The following is a 12,715-nucleotide window of genomic DNA, read 5'->3' on the forward strand; positions in this document are numbered from 1 at the left end:
GACTTGATGATCTTTCCATGTCCCTTCCAATTGGAGATATTCTGTCATTCTATGATTTACTTGCAGTTACAAATAAGGCTAAATCCATGCACACAGCCACTGAGCAGACACAACTCTCTAGGGAAAAGGGCACAACACATTAGCATAAACAATAATGTGAAAATATCTTTAGATCATGTCTGTTCAAGAGGAGGAGCAACTTTTTAAAGAGCAAATTTTAGATAGAGGAATGAACTATTTCATGCATGATCATTAGGGGAAGAAATCATCTCCCAAAATACCTGTATTATATCAAATTAATTATTGATTCCCACCCAGTCAAATACATTCTTTTAGGAGTGCCTGGATTGTTTTTTCCCCTCTCAGAGAGTACAAGCACACTCAGACACCTAGAAAAAGAAACAAAATTACAGACTACAACATACTGCAACACAAAATTATCTTTATTTCAAAATTGTACAAAATATAAACATAAAGATATAATTACACTGAAGTAAATCTTGCTCTTTATCATAGCAATGATATGGTCATGAAAAACTACCTTTATTATTCCTCCTGAGGAAATTTCATCTGATGGAGCGATACATCATGAAATCAATTGTTGTACATCTGGGAAATTTACCAATGGAGCTCTCCTCCACCGGGGTGTACACTTTGATTTGCCTCATGTGAGTGTCTCTTCCATTTTGGTGATTTGCTAGAACAGCAATCTGGATCATAAAGGTGCGAATGGGTTTCTTGTGAGTATCTGTGAGAGGAACGTGGATCCAGCCACTGGGTTCCACTAATTCCAGTTGCTGCCAAAAACAAGAAGAGCAAAACATTCAGAAACAGTTCACATACTTCATGTAAATGATCACATATAAACCCATTTAATAAAGCAGTCTTGTTAATCAGATTTTAGTTACTTATTCAAATTAGTTTGAAATAACAGAGTTGAATACTCATAGCTAATGTACTGTTTGTGTAAATACATACAAATTAATTTGGTTGTCTGCAGTTGTGTTTGTTTTTGCCTTTCAGAATCTACTCCTAATTTCGTGCCCTAATCTTAAAATAAAAATCAATATAAAAGAATACAGACCAGTATAAATTTGATAAAGTAAAAGTGTAGCATTTGGACCTTCTTACTGAAGAACAATGCTCAAAGACAACAAAATAGGCATTTTAAATTGTTTCATCTAGGCACTCTGAAGTATAATATACTAGAGTGACTTCTGTAGGAAACAAAATGCACACAAAGTTCTGGGTTTTCAGAAATTCCTTAGATTATTGGGGGAGTGGGAAAGAGGAAAAGGAAAGTGACAGGGGAAAAAAAGAGAGAATACCTCGAACTTCATCTCAAGACAAATGCCTGGCCAATTAATAATTGCTGCACAGCCATTACATCACATTCTAATCACATCTGACTTGCCTTTCATACAACATATCCAGTGTGATATGATAATTTTTTCTCTTTCAATTTTAATCCTACACAAACTAATGTCAAGGCAAGCAAAGAACAGCATTTTGTTAACTTTAAACCACATCACTGACACAACAGATTGCTGAAATCAAGCCGGATCCTATGCAGAGCATGGTAACAGCTTTTGTTTAAAGCTAGCTGCCCAACTTCAAAGCACAGCTCAAAACACACATGGAAGAGCACACAAGTAAACAGAAGTCTTGGGGGGAAAGAAAACAAAACACAAAACAATTGTCCACTAGCAAGTGGATTCACACAGCTAAGCAAATAAGAGTGCTGTTCTTAGCAGCTGAGTTCCCCCAAGGAAGATATATGTGCTTTGAGCCACTCAAAATTCCCATCTTTCTCCCAAAACTACTGTATGGCACATCTTGTCAAATGCCTTGTTTATGCTGAAGCTTTCAAAAGAGCCATCTGAGAGCTACTGGTTCAGAGGCAGCAGACACGCTGAGAAAACTATCCATGAAACAAGTAAAAAAGTTGGATGACTACCTTCAGCTTAAAGTAGAAAACAAAAAAATCTTTTACACCTCCACCTTAAAAGAAAGAAAAAAAAAAAACCAAAAAACCAAAAAGCAACAAAAACCCACAACCAAAAACCCTCCACTGCTGCAGACTCTCCAACAAATTATTTCCAAAGCAGCAAATCATTTCACTCTGAGAGCCAGACATTTCCACAAACACATAGTCACATAGTTGTAGCACTGTCCCTTTCAAAAACTTTAAAAATATTTTTTTCTTTTTTTTTTTCTTTTCTTTTTTTTCTTTTGCATAGGAAACTTCAGGCAATGACTGGCTTTATAAGGGGATAAAAAAAAAAAGACGTCCTGTTGAAGCAGCTTTACAAAGAGGAAATTTGTCATGGTGAGGTGTCAGTAAACAGCTTAAAGAAGGATGCTTTCCATCTTCAATAGTAAACAGAGGAGGAGGATCCTCCTAACACTTTATTCAACTACTACTAATGTCAAGTGACAGTGATTTTCAAGAGAATTAAAAGGTTACTGCAAATTAAACTTGCATTTTAATATTGTTAGCATTTACAAATTTGGACTGCTAATTCAAAGAGGCAAATTTGAATTCAAGAGCTAAGATTCTGAGATTTATTTTTTTTATCAGTATGAAATAGATTCATTTACACAGTGAAAAAAAAGGTATGGAAGATAAAAATAGGGCATATTCTTCAATGCTTTGTTTCATCCCTGATCTAGGTAGGTGGTTATATGCTCTATTTACAGCATGTTACTTTCCAGTCCTGCTACAAAGGCAACCAGTTTCTCCTCAAGTCCTTCTACAGGGATGGGACAAGTCAGTCCTTCACCTGTAAAACTGGCAACTGAAGCATTAGGTTAATTAGACTAAAAGGCTCCCTGGCTCCAGATGTGAAACATCACACACTCTGAGCTAGTTTTTACTTTCTTAAGTGAAATGCAGGATTTTACAGGAGGTTTAGCTCCCACTGAGTTCACTTGCAGTTCTGCATTTCTGCAAGTGGATACAAGTACTCAAGGCACCCACAACACAGGGTCTGAGCAGCCACCTAGGAACAGTCAATCACCTGAGTGCCTCTTGTAGAAACACCACGACTGAGCACAGACAGCACACAATTCATCAAGCACCTCTGAACTGTCTTAGCCACAAAGGCTTTTTTTATTTCCCCAAATCTTGGCTTTCCTCACTCCACATTTTTCAAGTTACCTAACAGAAGAATACATAATCTTTACTCCCACAAATCCTCAACTCATCTTCAGAATAGGCCCCTTTCCCCATTCCAGTCAGTTGCCTCTTAGACGAAACACACAACACTTGTGATGAAGTTGGAGGCTGCAGTGTACTAAATGCACACGTCAGAGTCAGACATCAATGTCTGAAAAAAGTGAGCTCTTGATTTCTGCCCTCTAAATAACATTCCTGTACTGACATTTGAGTCTCACCTTCTTTTTTTTTAATTGATACTCACATAGTTCATTTAAACCTTGATACCCACTCAACTACTGAGGTTTAAATGCAACAAAACCAAACAGAACATTCAGTAGAAAAGGAAGTATTGTTTTGCCAGTACGATACACACATTTTCTGTGACCAAAGGAATGGTATAAACCAGACACACACACTCTCCCAAATTCTTCTCCTCCACATCTGTCATGCTCTTTCAGATGAATGAAACAATTTCTTTTCCAGAGGGCCCAGGTCTGTCACCAGGGAGAAGGAACAGGACATGGGAATAGGCAGGGGTGATAGAAGACACAATGCTGCCCACTCCTAGCTCAATGTCAGCACCCAGACCAGCCGTCACAACTCCTAGCAGAAATGGGATGAAATATGCAGCTCTACTCTGCCTGGAGCATTCCCAGTGTGAACAGAATCTAAAGGAAGCTTACTGTGAAGTTTTAAGAAATTCCTATTAAGCCCATGTAAATGGCAATCTTTCAAAGCCTTGTAAACTGGTCTGGAAATTTGGGTGGATTTTTACAGGGAGGCAAAAGGCACATCCTCAACACAAAGGCTGAACTATTGCCAAATTTCAAATCCTTGCTTTAGAGCTTGGGGGCACTGAAGCATCAAAGAAGGACACCAGAATATTCTCACACAAGCAAAACAGCATACTTTTCACTAGCCTTATTCCTGGAACAGAATTGCTTTGGCTGAAACTTTTCAAAAATTCAACCAAAAGCAGATATCTGGCATGGAAAAATCTGTCTGAATTGAACTTTGGCAAAAGCCAAAGTAACCAAGAGTTAAGCCTTAAAATGGAAAGGGTCACACAACCTTTAGTACAGGTGGCACTGGCAGCTCCACCCATAGTAAATACTATACTTGAAATTAATGTCAGTCGACTTTGCTCAAAGTCAAGCTTGTTCTTTAAAAGCACAGACCACTGCACACAGAGATACATTTATATTTCACCTCAACTCTATACCATCAGTCCACTATGAGCAAATACCAGATTAAGTTTGCTCCTATATTTTTAATCTTATGTAGATAATTAAGACTCAGCCATAATTAACTGTCTTCCAAGATTTTTTTTTAAAATCATCTTTATTACTAATCACTTGAATGAAATTAAAAATCCAAAATTTCTGTTATGTGTTTTTCTAGAAAATATTTTTTTAAAAAAAAAGGAATACATGGAATGAATCAGTGCAAGTTCAGTATTGGTAACTTCAGGACAGTTCCTGCAGCTGTAGATTAATCTTACTGTACAATATACTAAAAGCCCAGGGTTTGTGGCTTTTTTATATTTGCTTCTAATACTATAAATTTTGTGACAATTGGAAAACAAGAAGACCATGAAAGTCAAAATAAAAGAACAAAGGGATAAGAATTGAAATGGAAAAATCACTCACTTGTTCTTGCTGCTGTTATACTCTAGCTCTTCTCCTGCTTTCTCTACGTTGCTCTCTTATTTTTCCTGTCCTCTGCATTCTACAGCTTTACCTATGGACATTACTCCCAACTCCAGGAATCCACATTATTTGGAAAGCCAAAGGAAAATTAATGTTCTCAATGGAATTCTCCTCCCCAGCCTATTTAACAGCCCTTTTTCTTCACTTCATTGTACAGTCCAGAGATTCTACAGAATTCCATACATATTTGGCAAGGCTACTATTGCAACTAATGGGTGTCCTACCATAGAAGATGCAAACCACACAACAAAAAAATTTAGAAAAGAAAAAATACCAAGGCAACTTGAGGCCACACATCAGAGATTACAGAGATTACAAGACCAGTGTTTTTAGGAGGAAGTTTATACAACCACTAACCTCCTTTTAGGCTAGGAGGTTATTTACCCAAAGAACACTTTTCTATTGTATTAATCCTACCTAAATTAAATATTGAATTGAATACTGACCTCTTTTTAATACTCAGTGATATTTGTTTACATTCAGTGATGTCTCCAAATGGCATTTAACTCTAACTGCTACTACTACAAGGCTTACAAATGCAGCCCAAGTTTTCGGCTATATTTACAGTACACTAACATCATTGAAACAAGACATTCTTTTTCCTGCCCTTTAAAGGTGTCTTTTGTGAAGATATAGAGAGGAGAAAACTCACTGTAAGTAGTTTCACATTCAGTGTAATTACAAACACATCCCTGTATGCTAAACAGGGCTCCCAGCTCAGGGGAATAAATATATACATAGGAAGAAAAAGTAGCTTAGTTTTTTCCTCTGGGAAGCTGTGCAGAAGAAGACCTATGTACTGATAGAAAGCTGAGAATTCTTGCTACTATCACAGCTTCAGCATGAAACATAATTCTGAGATGTTTGTACCTCATCAAATTTCCATTTCATCAACTTTACTACTAGATTCAAATGCCTGTGAAATCAAACAGTATTTGATTCTACTCCTACTTTTCTCATAAAACTGTTAAAGCTGCTTTTCATTTTAGTGATTCAGCCAACTATGAATTAAAAGTAGTGGCTAGACTCTTCACACATAATTTTGTCTCTCTATGTACTTAGCTAGCTCTTACAATACAGTTATTATAAAAATCTAAGCTTTTCAAAGCAGGTGTTCTCAATAAATAATGTATTCTTCCAAGCAGCAGATTATAAAACTAAGTTTCAGGGAAAAGAAATGCTATGTTCAGAAATTAAATATTTATCAATACATGAACTTTCCCATGTTGGAAAAGGCTTTTTCCTGTTTAGCCATTGTTTATTACAGCTACCCAAATATGTTTTCACAACAACTGGCAAGGAGAAAGAAGGCTGGCTTAATTTCCAAAATTCTGTTTCCATAACTGCCATGCCCTACCATTTAGTTACCAAGACTGAGAATCCATGTGTCTCTGCATAATTCCAAGTATTGGAACTGTCAACACATGAAGTAGCAGAGCTTGGGCTTCAGCCATCACTTCACTTAGGAAGGAAGAGAACCAGTTAATAGCAGTGATGCACCAGTTCCAGCAAAAAAAATGAAGCATGTCCAAAAGAAACTTGGTGAGTTCCAAGTGAGCCAAAGGAGGGACACCACATTAGCAGCTTAACAGAGAACACAGCAACAGCTCAAAGGACCCACTGTGAACAGCACACTTGTGTGCTTGGATGAAGCAACGACCACCTAAGGAGGAGCCTCTGTGGTCTTAATCAGCCACCTCCTTAAACGGTCAAGAAATCTCATTTCAGCCCATTAGGCAAGAGAAGTTTTCCATTCTTTTAAACAGCAGTTCCTGAAGAGTCTAAAGGAGCACAGTCCATCCCTCAGGAAGAGTCAGCTGTGGATTTGGGGAGATGGGAGACCAGTTGCAGAATAAGCTGTATTAGAGAATGAAACCTGCAAACACTAAAAGTTCCTATTTTTTAGTATCCTATAAGCTCTTTGTTCAAATGAAGTGAAAGAAATAAGCTTTGGAAAGAGTGGGAATGTTGAAGAAAGGTCCAAAAGATCCTTGCCAGAAGTTTTATAGAACTTCCTTCAGACTATTCTGTTCCAGATTAAAACATTAAAAATTAATCAATGCCCAGGTGTTAGAAAGTTGTATGCAATTAAAAAAAAGACAATAAACAGTCAAACCAAGCTATAAAGAATATGTAGAAAAGGAAGGCATATAAATTTAGAACAGCAAATCCTTGGTGGGTGAAGAATTTGTATTCACAGAGCTCAAATGCAGATTCTTATACTGCCTTTCCAAATTTCCTGTTAGGATTACTTGAGCAGCACAACACACATTGGACAATGCCAGTGGGCTGTCCCATTGCCACTTTCTGAAGGGAACAGATTATGCCAACTGAGCCACGTATGATGCAACCTAAACCTCATTTGGCAGAACAATTTACCAACCAGCTCATGAAATGGTCTCAGTGACTGGTCCATTTTGATATTTTTTAGAATATCAGGGTATCCTGATTATCATTTCCCCATACAATTAAAAAGCAACCCTTTTATTTGATTTTGCTAAGAAACCCATGCAATATCTTCTAAGATATACATAGTTGATTCAGGCAGAATTTCAATATTACAACAGGAATAAAGCCAGGTAGAGGTGAAATTTAATCCATGGAATGGTAAACAGGGAAAGTCAGCTTTATGAATGCCATCACAGTCTGACTTTGAAATCTGCTGAAGTCAGATGAAGAACACACATGAGGACAACAATTAAGTTTTAGACATGATGGGGAGCCTCTGGTGAGTAAGCATGCACATAAGCCTATTGTCAAATGAAAAAAAAAAGGGGTATAATGGCACACACCGTGGAATACCAAGAGCTTTAGGACACGGATTCACAAGAAAAACAGCTCTTTCAAAAGCACCAAGTGATGAAGAATCCCACATAATGATGCCTGCAAAAGGGTCAAGGCTGTGCTGAACTGCCCATATACAAAACTCCCAATAGATGAAGTCATGGATGGTCTGGACACACGTATGGAGGGGCCCCTGTCCGTGGTACTTAAACAACCACCACCTTGCCCATCACATTCCCACCTCTGCATCTGCTCACAGCACTTGCATAGTCAGGTACATCCAGCCTGACAGACAAACAAATAAGCTGCCAAATGCTCAACCTCTGTGAAATTGTGAGCCACAACTGTCTGACTCAATTACAGCTTCAGAAAATATTGTCTGCTTAACTCTGGGTGTCAGGAAAAATAAGCAAAAGGAAAGGAAAAAAAACACTGACAACAGTCTTTACTTCATTCTGTAGAATGTGGCTGAAAACAGCTCTTCATTCTAGAAAATTTACCTGCAGAAACCATCAGGAATTTGTCACAGACTGTTTACTAGGAAAGTCTCTCTGGAAGAAAGAAACACTGTTTTCCCATTTGCTGTGCCATATACACTTTTTTTTAGTATGTTCTGTGAAGAACACTAGATAGACAGGTCATACTCAAGAGGTATACGTTGCTTCAGAGGAGGACAGAAATGTTGAACAGTCTTGGACAGTTTTCAGTCTCACATTTTTGAAGTCCTACTGTTAAGTGAAGTCATTGACCTTTCACATAAGGTTCACTTTACACACACATCCAAAATCAAAACTCATCACAGAAGGATTGCTATGCTATGTATGCTGTAAGTGGCAACCATCTTACCCACTGGAACTTCAGAAAAAAATAAAAAGACCTATCTCTTTGAAAAGCAGAGTGATCCAACCAGCAAATATAAAATGACAATGCAGTCTAGAATGGAGTTTCATATGTGCAAGTATAGAATTAAGGCCTAAAACTCCAAAGCAAACCTTCTACCCACAGTAGAAAAATAAGTTTAGTTTGGTATCAGCTGAAATGGATTCCATCCCAACAGGAATCTGTTGCTCCAGAAGGAATACTGTCTCCAACTGAAATCAGCTATAACAGCTGTGAAATTTTGGACCTCTGATTGAAAGAAAAATTGGTTTTATAACTCATCTAAGATGCAGTCAAGAGTAGAGGAAGGGAAGGCAGAAAGCCCCAAGTGCAGTAGTATTTTCCTGCAGGGACCTAATCTCACTCCACAGCTGTCACAATCCACAGGAATGCCATGCAAGGGCACTGCAACTCTGAGAAGATTCCTGGTATCAGGGGCAATCTTTCACAACTACAGGGACTTGGCTCCAGTGTGAACCTGTTACTTCCCCTGAGCTTGGCAAAGAGCACACTGAAGATGAAAAAGCTGCAAAAAAAAAATATTGAGCTTATGCTCTGGAGTGGTGACCAGGCTGACAGTATCAAAAAACAGATAATGCAGCCCAAAACAAGCTTTCTGCCTCAGTCTGCCTATTTCTGGTACCTAAGTTAGGTAAAATTTTATTTGCAGATATACTGGAACAGACTGCATCTGGACAGTCTGGCCTTAAAAATGAATTGTAGAAAATCCATGGTTTGCTGCAAGTCTTATCAAAATTCCAGCATTCTGAAAGAAAAATGAGGGAATTTTTAGTTGTTATTTTTTTTTAAACCAGGGTACTTTACAACTCAAATTATCAGTAGCTTAGAGTATTATAGATGCAGATGTGAGAAAATAAATAGTACATTTAAAAAACCAAAAACTAACAAAAAAATTACTATAAAATATAAACACTGAACATTGTACACTTAGAAAGAAGCACAAATCTCATTTAGGGAAAATAAATGTTTTATACTTTTAGGGAAGCACTTCAAATCAAAGTTTCTCTCTGCAACGTTTCTTCACTTTATGGATAACTAAGTAACTAAGGTCCCATGTGCACAAGGTAACTGTGTAGTGATACTTTTAAGTAGGAATCTGGCAGATGATGACCAACCAATACAAGTAACTTTTGGAGTGCTTTGGAAAACCTTCAGTAACTTTTACCTTATAAGAAGCTTGGGGGAAAGAAAACTGTCAGACATAACAAAAGCCACTACAACTTCCCATATTCACTCAAACAAATTTTTGCATTCAAAAAGTTCAAAAGTTTTTATTCATAATACAAAATAGTGACAAAAGTAACAAAAAAACCCCATCTGGTTAAGGATGTGGACTAAGGTTTTCCTAATAACAGAAATAAGGCACACAGTTCTTAAAAATTGAGACACTTAAGACAATACATTACTAGCACTTTTATTTGTTTTTCTCCTAGTCATAAATTCTCACCCCCCAAGCACTGAAAAGCCCTAAGATATTCCTGTACTGAGATACCAAAATCTTAGTCCCTCCTTCAGAGCAGCACCCACCCAAAATAAAGCCATCATCTCCTACAATTTCCAGGTAAGTCAGGCTGCTCTCAGGGAAGCACTGAGAGCAGCACTTCAACCATCTCCTGAAAAGAGGCAGGGGAAACAGAACAGAAACAGATTGAACTGGGGTGGTGGAACATTGCACTGCAAAGAAGTCTGAATATATATTTAAAAAACCATTCTGAAGCTCAGGTGAATTTGCATTACAAATGGAACTGTTGACTGAAGAATGGGACAAAACAGCTGCCTTTTATGAAAGGTAACAGAACAGGCCAAGCTTGATCTCAGAGGCCTTTTCCAGCTTAAATGGTTCTATGGTTAACACCACAGAGTCTTCCAAGAAAGGGAGTGCAGACGATTTTCTGTGAGCAAGAAACAAGTGCTGTGAACAACAGCCTTATACAAGAGGACCTTAAGGCAAATAGAATGAACACACTAAAAATCTAGAAGATAGCCAAGCATAAAAGGAGAAATCCTCTAATTTTTTTTTCAAACTAGAACTGCTGGGTACAAGCAGGAACTATATAAATGTATTCTATGGGTGCACTACACAAATTGATTGCAAAAGGAAGTTAAGGCTGGAAAATATTTCTGGGAAATAACTAATTTTACAAAGGGGCAGAAGTTTGCAAATTCGATGAAAACTGTATTGCAGATGTCTGCAGTTCCCATTTCTCCTAACATACATAATGGAATGATACTATGTTTGTGTGAAGGCACAAAAAAACCCAGGTCATAATTTACCTTCAAAATTGTTTAGCCATATCCAGGAAATATGTCTAGACATAGCTACAGTTAAATTATACAAAGAAAGTATTTGAAAAAAATTATGCAAGGAATATTAAAGATTTAAATGTCTGAAAACTGGCCACACCGAGTTAATTCTCTATCAAACCATCTCAAATAACTTAGCGGCAATAACCTAGTGACCACATTTCATGCCATGCACTTTGCATCCCAGAGAATGCAGAGAATTAATATGGGAAATGAACAAACATTTTAAAAAAAGGAAATATCACATTATTTTTAAAATAGTCCATAGTAGTAGTAGCAGGCAGCTGTTAGCTCTCAAGAACTTTTTGTAGGTGAGGGGACGAAAGTACCTCAAAACCAAACCAAAAAATTTCATTCTCCTCACTGAGGAGAGCTATTACTACACATTGAAGAGACCTAGATTTCTGATCTTCTGCCAGAAGACAAGCCCACAAAACTGCACAGCTCTAACTTTTTACCTGTTACACAAGACTCCTGTAGCTCCTGAGTAACTTTATATGTTAGGAAAAGATTGGAACAAATTATACATAAGTGCTACCAAATTAAAAAAGCCCAACTCATCCTTTACCAGAGAGAGGACAAGTTGTTGCTTTAAGACACAAAAAGTACTGTGGTTAAGGGAAAGTGTTTCTCCTGGTTTCACAGGAGTAGCTTGTTTCTGAGAATTACAGAGGGTTGCCTCTCCCAAAAATCAAGGAATTTAAAGACCCTAAACCTCTGTAAATAATTGCCAAATCCTGTAGAAGTAGAGTATGCAAACATTTCTGTGTCTGGATAAGGAGTCCGTGGATGCTCAGTAAAGGCAAGGGGGGCAAAACCTGATAAACTTCAAGATTACTCAAGTGTTTTGCAGCAAGCAATAAGCAAATGCACAGTAGCATTTCACAGGATCCAGAGTGTAATACTCAGCTCAAGGAATATTTACTCATTGGAAATAAATGCAAAAGACTGCTGTGAAAATTATTTGTGCAAATTTAAAATGCAATGCAGAGTCTCATCTCAGAAAGATCCTAAATTCATAAACATGTCTCACTGGAGATATATTTTCATATGAATGAACTTTAAAAGAAATATATTTGTCAGAGGTTCAGCTGGATAGTTTTATGTGAGCCAGAATACACTTTCATAAATCTACAAAGCTGGAATCAGTACTGTCACCCAATGGAAGCATTTAATTTTACATCTAAACAGAATTTTCTTTAAAGTAGTGGAACAAATGCAGTATAGTTTTTACCTTTTGCTAGTGTTTTCTTATAAATCAGTAAGAAAGCATGTCCAAAAACACCCACAAGGTTTTTTTTCTTTGTTTTATGGTGAGGACAAACTCTAGACTCTGCTTCTTTCAATCTAGATGAATTTTATTTCTTGATTCTTTCTGGGAGTCAAAGGTTCCTCAAGTCACCATTCTCTCAAAAAATGTACAGTTTAAAATGGTACTGAATAGTGCTATACCCTGCTGGACTCCCTCAGTGCAACAGCACTTCTGCTACTAACAGCATCTGAAAGAGCTTTAGTGCTACATCCCACAGACCAAGAAATAAGCTCTTCACCATGAACAGTGTAAGAATCAAAATAAAATTATATCCTAAGTATGCTCCTGAATAATGAGGGGGCAGTGGAAAACAAAGCATGAGAATGAGATAATTAAAAACTTGCTTACCAGCAGGCCTGCTATGTCCTAAGTCCAGAGCTACTGTGGGGTGTCATCTTACTGCTCAGCACAGTGCAGTCAACAACAAGCAGATGGAATTGGATTGCAAATCTATGTGACTTACTGTATATCTACAAGTCCTGTGGCTACATATGCTCCTCTGCTTAATTTATTTCTGCAAGTAAATCTTTAACTCCTCATGACAGG

At 37.5% G+C, this 12,715-nt stretch overlaps 1 protein-coding gene across 5 annotated transcripts in view; it reads right to left on the reverse strand.

The window, feature by feature from the left end:
* Nucleotides 1-428: 428 nt before the first annotated feature.
* ANAPC10 (anaphase promoting complex subunit 10) overlaps nt 429-12,715 on the reverse strand; it is a 32,482-nt gene continuing 20,195 nt past the window's right edge. For all 5 annotated transcript variants that reach the window (XM_079307247.1, XM_079307246.1, XM_079307248.1 and 2 more), the window contains exon 5: nt 429-797. In XM_079307247.1, coding sequence (XP_079163373.1) covers nt 567-797 — 231 coding nt within the window. In that variant the 3' untranslated portion in view covers nt 429-566. The remainder of the gene's footprint in view (nt 798-12,715) is intronic.

The sequence above is a fragment of the Erithacus rubecula genome (assembly GCF_903797595.1).
Source record: "Erithacus rubecula genome assembly, chromosome: 5".
Lineage (NCBI taxonomy): Eukaryota > Metazoa > Chordata > Aves > Passeriformes > Muscicapidae > Erithacus > Erithacus rubecula.